This window comes from Gracilinanus agilis, chromosome 4, assembly GCF_016433145.1.
Source record: "Gracilinanus agilis isolate LMUSP501 chromosome 4, AgileGrace, whole genome shotgun sequence".
In the NCBI taxonomy this organism is placed as follows: domain Eukaryota; kingdom Metazoa; phylum Chordata; class Mammalia; order Didelphimorphia; family Didelphidae; genus Gracilinanus; species Gracilinanus agilis.
The window spans coordinates 162,216,809-162,231,505 of NC_058133.1; the positions used below are offsets into that span (position 1 = coordinate 162,216,809).

Below are 14,697 nucleotides of genomic sequence, written 5' to 3' on the forward strand. Positions count from 1 at the left end.
CTCAGTTTTCCCCGTTAATTATTTTCCAGTTACATGAAGAAGCAATGTTTGACAATTGTTTTCTGACATTTTAGGATTTCGATTCCCCTCCTCCTTTCCTTTTCTCTTCCCCTCCCCCTTCCTGAGGCAGTAAGTAGTCTGATATTGGTTATAGCAACACTTTTATGCAATACATATTTCCATGTTGTTCATGTCTTGATAGAAGACCCGTATCACACGTACAATTAAAAAAAAAACCTCATGAAGGAAATAAAGTGGACTATGAAATGCTTTGATCTGCACTCAGACTCCAACAATTCCTTCTTTGGCTGTGGATAATATTTTCATCATGAGTCCCTGGTGATTATCTTGGAAACTTGCTTTGCTGATAATGGTTTAGCCCTTTCCAGTCTCCCCCTCAGCTTTTAAGAAGTCAGATTCAACTCGGAACCCTGGTCTTCTGGCTCCTTATCTAACCCTCTGTCTGCCCTTACTCATGCTTCTAAGGAGAATAAGACCATTTATAGTTTATAGGTTTTAGGACTGGTAGGGACTTTAAAGAGGAGAGAACTGAGGACCCGAGGTAGGACGACTTACTTTGCCAAGAAAGGGTGACGAAAATAGTCGCAGGTTCACAATCTGAATTCAGTTATTGTCCCCCTGTTGTAGACTGGGTGTGAGTGAGGGAGATGCTCCTTGAAAGCATCCACCTGAAATGTATTTCCTCTTCTTTTTTTCTTGCTACACCCCATTCCCTCCCCTGACCGTTGCACCCCAATTCTGAGTTTAAAACCGTTCGTAAGAGGAAATATTGGAGTATCAGAATAAAACACATAATTCATTCAAGGATTTATTAAGTAATTGCTCTATGTAAGGCTTTGTGCTAGGGCAGTGGGGAAACTAAGTGGGAGGTGGGGCAGAGGAAGGGTCGTTACTCTTACCCAGGCATGAGCAAGATAAATTCGAGGTGAGAGGTAGCTCTAATTAAAGCTCTAAGGCTTTCCTCGCGCTATTCGTGTTGGCAATTTGCAAGTATTATTCTGCCAATGTTACAAAGGAGGAAACTGAGGTTTTTTAAAAGAGGTCAAATGACCTAAGGTCACAGAAAGAGAGCAATTAAAGCCAAAAGTCCAGGGCCAAGTCCGAGGCACTGGCTATTAGGCCACACTCTCTTGGGGACTACCTGCCCCAGGGCGAAGGGGCACCACTCTGAAAATCCATCTAATTATTCTCCACCTCCTTTTGCCGCCCAGAGTGCTAAGACGGAAGGGGGAGGCGGGGCGGGGCTCCTGGATTCCATGGCAACCCACCCTGGGGACCGGCGCCAGGCCGGACCCGGATAGGCAGGGCAGGGCAGAGAACTGAGCGGTCACGCCAGGGGGTGGAGCGAGGCCTGGCTCTCGGTTGTCAGGGTGACGCGTCAACACCCCCAGCCAGCGGCAAGTGGCAGCTGTGTGGCTGTAGCGGCTGTGGCTCCGCCCGGGAGGCCCGAGAGGCCCCGGAGGCCGTGGGTGCTGCCAAGATGGTGAGGTCTCGCGGTGGTGAGGGGATTTATGGTGGGCCCGTTATGTGTGTCCGGGGCAGCGACCGGGAGAAGCAGTCAGGGTCAGCCTCCCAATGAAGTGGAGGGCGGGAGAGGGGGTGGGGTGAGGGTGGAGTCGGCATAAAGGGAAACGGATGAGTCTGGGGTGGGGGGAATACCATTAAGTCAAGAAGCATTTATTAAGCGCCTACTATATACTAGGCGCTAGGGATGCAAAGACAAAAAAGAATCAGTTCCTGCCTTCAAGAAGTTTACGTTTTATGGGGGAAACAGGTACGAAATAAATGCAAGGAAATCTGTGGGGGGAGAATTGGAATTAAGATAGTTTTCGTGCAGAAGGTAATGAGCTGGGTCTTGAAGGAAACTGGGGGATAAAAGTTTTGTAGGAAAGGGTATTCTAGGCACAGCTAGTGCAAAGGCCCACAGATGGGAGATTGAGTGTAGACTCAGCTGGGGAGGATCTGAGCCAAGCTTGTTAATTCACAGGATTGGAGGCACAAGGGATCCTAGAGGTCACTATATCCTCATTTTACAGCCTGAGGATACTGAGGCCCAGAGAGGGTCATTAACCTGAAGGAAGTGAAAATGAGTCAGCTCGGCTATATCTCTTACTAGCAGCAAAGTTAATTTAGGATTAATACTTATATGGACATATTCTATCTAATGTAATTTCCACAACCACCCTATGAAGTAGAAAGTACAGCTATCTTTACTCCCATTTTATAGATGAGGAAACTGAGGTCACGAGAAGTTAAATGACTTAGGCTTAATCACAGAGCCCCAGCATTGGTAGAGACTTTAGAGGGCATTTAGTACAAACCATACCTAAATTAGGAATCCTGTCTCCATTTACCCCTTTGGCACAAGTGGGCTTCATGTAGCCTCCATTTAAAGACCTCTAGTTACAGGGAACTCACTATCCCCCAGTCAGCCCATTCTATTTTTGGAAAGCTGTAATTATTAGGAAGTTTTCCCTTATGCTGAGCTGAATAAAATTTCCCTCCCTGTAACTTCCACCCATTGGTCCAAGTCTTTTCTCAGGGGCCAAGCAAAACAAGTCTAATCCCTTTTCCACATGGCAGCCCTCTAAGTATTTGAAAGCAGCCCTCATATTCTTTGCAAGGCTTCTCTTCTCCAGGTGAAGCAGCTCCAGTTCTCACAAGCTGAGGCTCAGAGAAGAAGTGACTTTAGGTCACACAGTTTGCATGGCATGATTTTGAGTCCCCTCCCCATCTGGTTTTCCTCCAACTTATCAGTGACTCTTCCAAAAGATTGTTTAAAAAAACCCAAACAACCAAAGCATTGTTGCCAGAACTATACACTTTACTTCAGATGAGTTTTGATCAGCAGACACTACAGGAAGAATCCCTGCCCCAGATCTCATAAGTAATATATGGCATGTCTTCTTGCCTCCAAGTTCAGTTCATTATACTAACTAGCAGTTGTGTGAATTTGAGCAAGACACTCTATCAGATTCCTCAACTATAAATGGAGAGTGATAATAATTGCTATGTTTTAACTCACAGTTATAAGTTTGTAAGATGCTTTATAAATGTGAAATGAAGGCGATGGAGGTTAGTTGATAGCACTAACACCCTTGATGGGGGCAGCTAGGTGGTGAAGTGGCCAGAGCACTGGACTTAGAGTCAGGAAAACTTATCTTTCTGAGTTCAAATGTGGCCTCAGACACTTACCAGCTGTGTGATCCTGGGTAAGTCACTTAACTCTGTTTGCCTTGGTTTCCTTATCTGTAAAATGAGATAGAGAAGGAAATGGCAAACTACTCTAATATCTTTGCTAAGAAAACCCAAATTGGGGTGGGGAGGAGGTCATGAAGAGTCAGACAAGACTGAAAATGACTGAACAACAAGGTCCTTGATAGATATGAATTTATGATTCCATTATGTCTATGAGGTAGGTGTAGGGACTAGAAATCCAGAAGGTGGTGCTAAACCTCTAGGAGGAGATACTTCTTAGGTGTGGTGCTAAGAATGGGATGCACACGTGTGGGGTTTGGAGGAAAAGAGCCTTAGTAACTTCTAGGAGATTTAGGTTCTAACATATCTTAAACAATCATCACCTTGCTTTGGGGCAATGGCTCTAACTCTTCTGAGCCTTGGTTTTTCCTTCTCTCAGCTGGGAATAAATGTGTGAAAGTATAGAGTATCCTACAAATATAAGACATTATTACTGTAAGGCAACACTGTAGTGCACTGGACAGAGAGGTAGAGTCAGTAAGATGTGAGTTCAGATCTTGCATCAGACACTTTATAGTTTTGTGATCTTGGGCAAGTGATTTAACCTTAGCCTCAGTTTCCTCCTGTTCAAAACAACAACAACAACAACAACAACAACAACAACAACAAACATTTATATAGCACTTACTTTGTATCAGACACTGTGCTAAGAGCTTTACATTTATTTTCTCATTTGATTCTCACAACAATTCTGGCAATTAGGTGTTATTATTATCCCTATTTTACAGATGAGGAAACTGAGGCAAATAGAGGTTAAAGTGACTTCCCCAGGATCACAACTAGTATCTCAGGTCAAATTTGAACAGAGGTCTTCCTGACTAGATAGACCTGGCATTCTAAATACTGCACCACTTATAATAGTACCTCCCTCCCTCATTTCCTCCTTCCCTCCCAGGATTATTGTGAGGATTAAACAAGGTAACATATGTAATGTGCTAGCTATTAGGCCACAGGGCCCAGAATCAGAGGATATCACTGAAACTTGTTGCACTGCTGGGTACATATTTCAGTCTGGAAAAGGGAGCAGGACCTAAGATTTGGGTTGGTTTCTAGTATAACAGTTTTTGCTTAAAAATCCTAGATAATAGATAAGTGAATTCTCCAGCCTTCTTTGGGAGGTCATCATTTAAACATTTTCACAATAGGGGAGTTGATGTGTACTTTAATCTTCCATTTAACATAAATCCTTCCAACTGTAAGCAGGGAGATGGGGGTTGGACCATCTTTAGGACAAAGGTAAAGTAGGGTGATGTGGCTGGGCAAAAGATGGAATAGTCTGAGTCTGGGGATGGTGTTTGATCTAAGATGTGAATTCTTTAAAAACTTATCATTAACTTTATTTTTAAAAATTATTTTTATTCATTTAGTTCAGTGATTCCCAAAGTGGGCGCTACTGCCCCCTTGTAGGTGCTGCAGCAATCCAGGGGAACAATGATGGCCACACTTTTTTTGTATTACATTCTATTCTGAGTTCAATAGTTTCATAATTTCCAGGGGGCGCTAAGTAATATTTTTTCTGGAAAGGGGGCGGTAGGCCAAAAAAGTTTGGGAACCACTGATTAGTTAAATGTTTCCCAAGCACATGTAAAAATATTTAACAATTATTTTAAACAATATTGAGTTCCAAATTCTCTCCCTCCCCCTGCCCTTTCCCTTTCCTTGAAAAGGGAAACAATTTGGTTTGGATTCTATATGTGCGGTCATGCAAAACATATTTATTTCTATATTAGCCAAAGTATGCAAATCTTCCAGGGATTTGCCAACTATATCAATGGGCACTGAGATGTACTTATGGATACAGGGTTCCTATGAACAGGTTTCTCTGTCTTCATTTGATAAATGAGGAAACAAACTAAGGTCCTGAGAAGTTAAATGATTCTGGCTTTTACAACCACATAGCTGCAGAATTAGAAGATACCTTAGAGGGGTTCTGGGCCTCAGTGTCATGGTTCAAAAGCCAATTATAACCCATGTCTCTATAATAGCTCCAATCTCACAAGGACCATGTTCTCTCTTGTAGGTTTCTTTCTAGAATTATATTCATGGCTAATTTTATACCCATCTAGAATCTCTCTTGGGGAATATCAGTATCTGGTATATGCTATCTAGTGTTTTTTGCTATGAAACCTGGTCTTTGGTTTCTGGCCCTCTAAAAGCTTTCAGTTTCTATTCAGACCCTCAGATTAATGAAATATTAACTGCGTAATAGATTATGTTTAACTCATCAGAAAAATCTACAGGATTATGCCAAGAATGACACAAACTTTCTTCTCTTCCTAGGGGGCCTCCACCCCCCCTCAAGGACTTACTCTATCTTTAAGACTTATAGTACTGTTCTTAGTAGGTTCCTCTTTTCTTCTAGGGGAAATAATTTAGGGTTGCTAGGATATAAAACAACCCTACAATTTGGTAAACCTCCCTTTCCCTGGAGAATCCTACAATTCTCCACATTTATATTACCCAAGGGAATCAAGAAATCTGATGGGTCCATCCTTCCTCCAGAGTACTGGGGAGTTATACAATGTTTTATTTCCTCAAGGAGGCTATACTTTGAGGTGAGGTATGCAGCTTGGACACAGATGTGATTCAAGACAAAACTATGATAAGAGCAAGGGAGAAATCCAGCCATGGGATTTGTGGGTTTAAGAATCATATGAAAAATCATCTAATTTTTCCCAATGGTCCTGAAGCCCAGACAGGTTGGTTAGGTACCCAGTATCCCACAGGCAATGACAGAGCTAGGATATAAATGTGAATTTTCCAATTCTAAATCCACTTGTGTGCCCAAACAAACCACTGGGAAATTTGAGGAAATAGTTGCCAATTTCAGCATGGATTGTGGAGTGTGGATAGTGGGCTTCTATTAGGAAATGCTTTATGGCTGGTGGTAGTCCATGAAATAAGGCCTCAAGGGAGGATCTTAATAGGGAGATATTGGGGGTTCCGGTGGCTCGAAGTCCATTCCAGGATGGGCATGACATAAGTGAGGGCTTCCAGACAAGGGCAGGGTGAGAATGGAGCAGAGTGAGTAGGTCACTTTGGAATGTTAAATAGGTGGAAATGTATATTAGAGGCAGATTGAAGATAATCTTGAATGCTAGCATAGCCTACTTCCCTTTTCTTTCCTCTCCATCTGTCCTCCCCTGGTTCTGAATGGGCCTGCTAGCACCCATCCCAGATCTGTTTTCAGTCAGCATCTATCCAACTACAGCTCACAAGCCCATAGTAATTAAAAAAAAAAAACTACAATTAGAGAATACAGTACCTAGAAGCAAAGATATTTAATTAAATTGCAGGGAAAAATAAATAAGAGAAATAATATACATACTGAGATACAACCTCTCAATGGAGAGGGAGCATACATAGGAAACATAGGTCCTCATGAACATAGTTGGCCAAAGAATATGTTGAAAGGCCACACACTTTGGAAGAGATATATAAGTAGGTGTGATCATGGAACATTTGTGGGAAAAGGCATACTTGTAAAGAGACAGGAGAGGCTAGGAGCCATGCATAAACAGGGTGAATCTCATTCCTAGGACCAAGTCTCCACTGGGACCCTTGTTGACCTGTCATGCTGCTTCTTGCTTCCACCAAACTGCCAGTTTCATCTATCTTTTTCCCTCCTCCAAGCCCTTCTCACTCCTCCTGCCCCTTCTTTCCTCTGGAATGACATCTTTTGCTCTTTATGCTGCTTTTTATTATCTGTTGGTCCTTTGCTGAATAGCTACAGACATTTGACCTTTCTCTTGTAATAGAAGAATCTCACTTCTTAAATCAAAGCCCCAGGGTCTATTTCAACTCTTTTGTGATTCAGACACATAGATAAAGTCAGATAGCCAGAGAATCCTTTAGGATTGCCACTGCAATTGCCATTTTTTCTGCCTCAGCTGTTTCTCTTTGAATTTAGGGTGAGAAAATTCCTTTCAATTTACAATTTGCCCCGGTTGCTTTGTCAGACTTTCCCGATAATCCGGTCTCCCAATATAGCAGTTTATAGAGAGTGAGAGATGGGCTTTTGACTAGAGGAGCAACATGATAGAATGGTGTATCAGAAAGTTTCCTGTTAGGGTAGCCAAAGAGACCATTTTAGAGATTTTTATAGAATTTCATTTGAGGAGTGATGAGAACCAGAACTAGAGTGATTGCTGTGGGAATGGAAAGGAAGGAACAGGTTTGAAAGTTGTTGCCAAGACAGAATTGATAAGAGACTCAACAATTGATTTTATGTTGGGATTGAGGTAGTCCAAGAGGAAACTGAGGTTCTGAGCTAGAAAATCAAGAATAAGAATGGTGGTGCCCCCACCAGAAATAGAGTTTTTGGGAAGGGAATGTGTGTGTGTGTGTGTGTGTGTGTGTGTGTGTGTGTGTGTGTGTGTTTTGGAATTTTTAATGCTGGTGGGATATTCAAGTTCAATTTATAGCCCTTTATTAGTTAATATATTTCTATGTATACTTTCCTAATTTTTTACTTCTATGTGTGAATATATTCTTCATGAAATTTTTTAAAATCTTACCTTCCATCTTAGAATCAATATAGTGTATTAGTTCCAAGGCAGAAGAATGGGGTTAAGTGACTTGCCCAGGTTCACACAACTAGAAAGTTTCTGAGTTCAGATTTCCTGGCTCTCAATCTACCAAATCACCTAGCTCTCTCTTCTTTTTGAGTTCTACTAAGGGGAGAAGCAGCTCTGCATAGTGGGTGGAGATCTGACTTTAGGATCAGGAAAACCACTAGAAGAGGTTCAAATCCTGGGCAAGTTCGTTTATCTCTCAATGCTTCAGGCAGCCATCTAAGATGAAATTGTATTGCAGGTACAGATCTATATTGGTAGAGGGAATTCCTCCCTGGGAACTCCACAGTAATGAAATCATAGATCTGGGAGAAAAAAAATAATAATAACAACAACAATAGAATTCTTCCAGAGACAGACATCTTTGATCACTATTTCATCTACTCAACAAGATTTGTTGACCCTCTAACAGCTTGTATTTATATGCCATTTTAAATTTTTTTTTCTTTTCTCACAACAACCCTACCAGATAGACAATGAAGTACATATTTGTGTGCAAGATACTGAATTAGGCAACATGCATCCACAAAGATGAATGAGATGCTGTTCCTGCCTTCAAGAAGCTTATTGACCAGCTTCTTAGTTGCATCTCTGCTATTATTTCTGTGACCATAGGTCTGCCACTTAGGGGGTAAAGGAAGGAGACAAGCATTTAATTAAAGCAGAAGCATCTACTTTGTACCAGGCACTGTGATAGGTCTTTATGAATATTATTTCATTTGATCCTCACAAAAACCCTGGGAAAATAGGTGCTGTTATTATCCTTATTTTACAGATGAAGAAACTGAGGGAACAACCTCTATCAAGTACCAGTTTCTTTTCTTTTTTTTCCAATCATACCAACCCACATTTATTATATAATTCATTATAATTATATGTTAGATAACAAATATAGAAATCATCCAGGATTAGATAATTTGTATAAGGTTATCATCCTACAGTTAAACCAACTTCTTAAATATATTCAAAATCAAAACATGTCACCAATTTCAGAAGTGTCATTAGATGAATAACCTAAGTCTTCATAAATCAAGTAAATTATCTTTTAACATGCAAGTACTTCAAGGATCTGTAATTTATTTTTAGCGTGGGTTCTTCCACTAATGTCTATTGCAATCCACTGTGACTTAGTAAGGTCTTGGATATTTGCTATATCCCTCAAATTCATGAACCTTTTTAAACCTAGTGAAGCTTGTGCTTGGACCATGGACAGCATCTATCATGGATGGACTAGTTTCTTCATCTGTAAAATGAAGGAATGGAACTGGATCAGTGGTTCTCAAAATTTTTAATCTCAAGAAACTTTTACACCTAAAATTTAATGAAGATCCCAAAGAGTTTTTGTTTATGTGGATTATATTTATTGCTATTTACCACATTAGAAATTAAAATGGATAAAATTTTAAAATTTGTCATTTAGTTGTTTCCATCACATCTGACTTTTTGTGACCCCTTTTGGAATTTTTGTGGAAAAGATATCAAAGTGGTTTGCCGTTTCCTTCTCCAGCTCTTTTTATAGATGAGGAAACTGAGGTAAAAGGGCAAAGTGACTTCCTCAGGGTCATATAGCTAGTAAGTGTCTGAGGTCAGATTTGAACTCAAGAAGATGAGTCTTTCTGATTCCAGACCCAGTAATCTATGTACTGTGCCACTTAGCTGCCCTAAACATGCTTTATTTCACACCAGTTTTTCCAAAATTCTATCCACTATTTCACCTTGCTGCTCCAATTTTTAAAAATTATCAATTAATTAAACATAATAATAAACTCATTACATGTTAAAATAAATGCCATTTTTAAAAATGAAAAAGTTATAATTTCTACAAAAAACAATTAGTGAGAAGTATGGAATTGTTTTATGTATGTATTTTTTGCAAATCTTTTTGCTATCTAGTTTAATAGAAAACAAATTCTCATCTCTGCTTCTGCATTCAATTTGTTGAGATATGTTGTTTTGGTTGAAGTATATGAGAAAATCTGGCCCCACACATATGTAGTTGCAAAAGGGAGGAGTATTTTAATAGGCAATTTTAAAAGCCAAATTGAATAGGCAAATAATATGTTAATATTCTCATGAATATAGTTTTTTACCTTTTGGATCCTTGAGAGTTTCAGGGATTCTCTTTGGGTCCATCATCCACACTTTCAAAACTTCTGGAACAAATGAATCAAGTCTGATCCTTCTATTCTGACATTCTTTGATGTTTCTCGAAGTGATCCTCCTAAAAAATCAACGCTGGATTTGGGGGAAGTAGAGTCTGACCCGTGATTTGGAATGTGCCTTCCTTGTTTCAGGGCAGAGGGAGCCACTACTTGAGCTAAGGGCTCTGAGCTTGCTCATTGGAGATCCTAACCTTCAAGGGATCTGACATTCGTAAAGAGGAAATAGGTCTGGGCCTAGACAAGGGTGTTCAGGAAAAGAACATTTCTTTGTTTTTGCTCAGCTGACAGGTGTTGTGGTTACGTCAGAGAAACTACAAACCAACCCTTTCCAGCTTTGTCTTGCTCTGTACTGGCTGAACACTCTGGAAAGACAATGTCTTGGCACTTTAAGTGCTGGTCCTGCCAAGATTTCCAGAAGTTAGACTCCCAAATTTGAACTTCCTTGCAGTTACAGAGAGCTCCAGAATGCTTCTCAAAGCCTTTGGATATGGTTCTAATTCTTGTTCTCTAGAGCATGAGGGGTTCAGAGGAAAAGAGATTAAATTGGGCCATCAAGATGAAATTTGATTTTTACTTTAAAAATATTTTATTGATAAATATTTTTCATTTTGTTTTATATCACATTCATTTCCAGAGATCCCTGGACTCTTAAGACAGAAGAGTGGTAAGGACTAGGCAATTGGGGTTAAGTGACTTGCCCAAAGTTATGCACCTAGGAAGTCAAATTTGAACCCAGGTCCTCCTGACTCTAAGCCTAGCACTCTATCCACTATGTTGCCTAGCTACCCCTTGTGCGTTTTTTTTTCCATCAAGTAACCTTCATTGAACTCAATTAATGATGTTCAGTTCCTATTCTGAAGGACATCAAGTTGTTTTTGCCCCATCTTTTCAATCCCTTTTTCTTAAAGGGCTCCAGACAACAAAAATTCACCACTTCCTTCATGTTCCATCGTTTTCTGTCTCTTCCAGTTGGGAAATTAATTCTGATGCTGAAATTCAATCCCACCTTAGACAATTTCAGCTCATTTTTTCATTACGTTTTCTCTCTCTTGGACTGACAGCAGAAGCGGTATTGGAGCTGAGGACAGCTGCTTCCCACTTATCTTAAAACAGTTTTCTGGCCTTTATCTTTTAATGAAAACAAAGAATTCCATTTTGTTAGATTTGGGTTGATTCTGACTGCTCTTTTGCCCTCATCAGGCCCTTTCTCTGACTGAGCCAGGAAGTAAGGAAAAGGGCACTTTCTACAGTGCTGATTGGATCCAGAGGACTGGGTGCTGCCGAGAGTTTCAGTTACAGGTTACCACCTGATTTGCGGTCTAGTCTGACCCAGGTGATAGCAGAGAAATGCTTGTACATAGTAGATACTTAATAAACATACCTTTAAAATCATATTTTTATGATGTGAAATATTTCCCATTTACATTAAAAATATTTGTTAACATTCATTTAAAAATTTTTCTGAGTTCCAGATTTTCTCCCTTCCTCATGTCCCTCCTTTACCCCACAATAGACATTTTTTTAATATGAAAATTTTTATTTAATTAATTAATTTAGAAAATTTTCCCATGGTTACATGATTCATGTTCTTTCCCTCCCCTCCTCTCACCCCCTTCCTGTAACCAACGAGCAATTCCACTGGATTTTACATGTGTCATTGTTCAAGACTTATTTCGATATTATTAATATTTGCATTAGGGTGATCTCTTAAAGTCTACATCCCCAATCATATCCCCATCAAACCATGTGATCAAGTAGTTGTTTTTCTTCTGTGTTTCTACTCCCACAGTTCTTCCTCTGGATGTGGATAGCGTTCTATCTTATAATTCCCTCAGAAATGCCCTGGATCATTGCATTGCTGCTAGCAGAGAAGTCCATTATATTTGATTGTGCCACAGCGTAACTGTGTGTGTGTACAATGTTCTTCTGGCTCTGCTCCTTTCACTCTGCATCAATTCCTGGAGGTCTTTCCAGTTCACATGGAATTCTTCCAGTTTATTATTCCTTTTAGCACAATAGTATTCCATCACCAATAGATGCCACAATTTCTTCAGCCATTCCCCAGTCAAAGGGCATCCCCTCATTTTCCAATTTTTTTTTTGCCACCACAAAGAGCATGGCTATAAATATTTTTGTACAAGTCTTTTTCCCTATGATCTCTTTGGGGTATAAACCCAACAGTGGTATGGCTGGATCAAAGGGCAGGCAGTCTTTTAGCGCCCTTTGGGCATAGTTCCAAATTGCCTTCCAGAATGGATGGATCAATTCACAACTCCACCAGCAATGCATTAATGACAATAGACATTTTTTGAATGGATGTCTGGATACTACATGGCACTTTCAGGGGGTTCTAGGTACTAGAGGGCAGATGGGGAAGGAATGTCTTTTTTCAGTGCCTGTGGCTGGCTCCTGAAGGTCTCTCTTCAGAGTCTCAGTACTCAAATATCTACTAAAAAAACCTGCTCTGGACTTTATTCCAAGACTTCTTGGTGGAATGCTCTCCTGACCTATTGAAGATCATGAGGTCAAAGCCATCACTAATCTCTTTTATCTAACATAAGAGAGAACAAAGGCAGAGGCAAAGAACCCAGGCCTGTATTCTCAGGCTACATCCCTGCAGCTGGGGCCTCTCCTCTTAATGCATGATTTTTCTTCTCTCACTAGACCATTGCCAAGTAGGAAGGAGTCAGACCAAAAGGTAGAGGCCAGGGTTGACTAGTGGCTTTTGAATGAATTTTACTTCCAGCTCCAGGGCCATTCAATCAAGCTCTTCTTTACCACATGGCCACCAGGCAGGACTCAGTTAAATAATATCTGTGCATGCTTTAAAATCTATGTGGGGACTGGGTCTGCCAAATACTTGGTGCATGCTCACAAGGGCTGAGCTCACTGGCCAGTTCCCCATTACAGTGACTTGCCCAAGATCTTAGCCCAGGTCCTCTGACTCTTTGTTTGCAAGCCCTGTCATTACCTTGGCCTTTCCTGCTTCTCCCCTCAGTTTCCCAAACATGCCTAAAAGGATATGCATGACCCAACAACAACTCCCAATTGCTCATTTGGTTCCCGTGCCTATAGAAGATGAGTCAAAGATGACTGAGTCAGGTTAAGACACCATTACTCCTAGGGTATGAGAAAGAGGGGAAGGAAATTTCCCCCATGGCTGCTCTAAAGGAGGGACAACAGGATTACAGATCAAGAGAGAAGCTCTAGAGAGAAGTGTGGAGATCTTCCATCTTTCCCTCTCTAATCCTTTCCTGCTTCTTATAACTATGCCCATTTGCTCCAACCACCCCTGCTAGCTCTTGCTGTAGCCCTTTTCCTCCCAGTGGCCAATTTTCTGGAGGAAGCTGCCTATACTCAGTGTCTCTAGTTCCATTCCTTTAAATGCTAAAACTTCTGAAACCTAACTTTTGATTGGCCTCCTTCTATAGTGGAAACTGCCTTGAGTCTCTTCCCATTCCAATCTATCCTCTGCTCAGTTTGCTAAAGTAATTTTACTACTACTTACACCTATCACTTCGCTTTCGTCATAAACTTTTACAAAGTGCTTTGCAAAAATTTCATTTTATCCTCAAAATAGCGCTGTGAGGTAGGTGCTATGATTATTCTCATTACTGAGGCATATAGAAGTTAAGTGTCTGAAGTCAGATTTGAACTCATCTTCACTTTAAAGTCAGTCACTTTAACCCTCCAATTAAAATGTGCAGTATTTTCAGTGTCATATTTAACTCTTTAGGTTATGATTTCCAACTTGATGTTTTAGTATACTAAGCACCTGTTGTAAGAATAATTCAGAAAATATATGGAATTTAAGCAGTAACTTGTGTTGCTAATTTGTATATAACCCATGAATGTGCAATGGAAGGAATATAAATCTTAAAAATTGTTTGTCTAAGAAAAAAACCCAAACTGTTCTGTCTCTTCTCTTCTCTTCTTCTTTCCTCCCTCCCTCTCTTCCTTCCTTCCTTCCTTCCTTCCTTCCTTCCTTCCTTCCTTCCTTTTTCATTCCTTCTTTCCTTCTTCCTTCCTTCCTTTTCAAAATCTTGCAATTGAGTTTATATGACTTGTCCAGGGTCACACAGCCAGGAAGTGTCTGAGGCCATATTGGAACTTAAGACCACTTGTTCTCTAGGCCAAGACCTCCTGTCTTTAGGCCAAACTGTTACCAAGGCACAGGTCTGATCATGCCATCCCAGAATGACTCGATAAACTTCAGGAGCTCCCTATTTCCTCCAGGATTAAATAGAATAGTCTTCTGTTTGGCACTTAAGATACTTTCCTACATTTTAAGATTTTTTACATGTTGCCCTTCTCTATGTATATATAATCTAGTGAAATTGGCCTTCCCCCATGACCCTCCATTTCCTGACTCTGTGTTGTATTTTTTTGCCCTATTTGTTCCCTGCTGCCTGGAATGCTCCCCCTCTTTACTTCCACCTCCTGGCTTCCCTGTTTTAATTCTAAACCCAGCTCAAGGGTAAAGGGGCAGCCAGGCCTGGAGAGGGGAAGCCCCAGGGTCTGGCCTCAGACACTTCCTAGACTGATGACCCTAAGCAAGTCACTTAACCCTATTTGTCTAACTAACTCTTAAAACCAATACACTTAGTATTGACCCTGAGACACGAGGTAAGGGTTTAAAAACAAGAATGAGAACAAAAGGCCTCAGCTCAGAAGTCACCTTC

General features: G+C 40.6%; 1 protein-coding gene across 1 annotated transcript in view; it reads left to right on the forward strand.

Moving 5' to 3' along the window:
- The first annotated feature begins 1,460 nt into the window (after positions 1–1,460).
- Positions 1,461–14,697, forward strand: part of CFAP45 (cilia and flagella associated protein 45) — a 52,645-nt gene continuing 39,408 nt past the window's right edge. Inside the window, exon 1 of the mRNA XM_044672710.1 lies at positions 1,461–1,504. Coding sequence (XP_044528645.1) covers positions 1,502–1,504 — 3 coding nt within the window. The 5' untranslated portion in view covers positions 1,461–1,501. The remainder of the gene's footprint in view (positions 1,505–14,697) is intronic.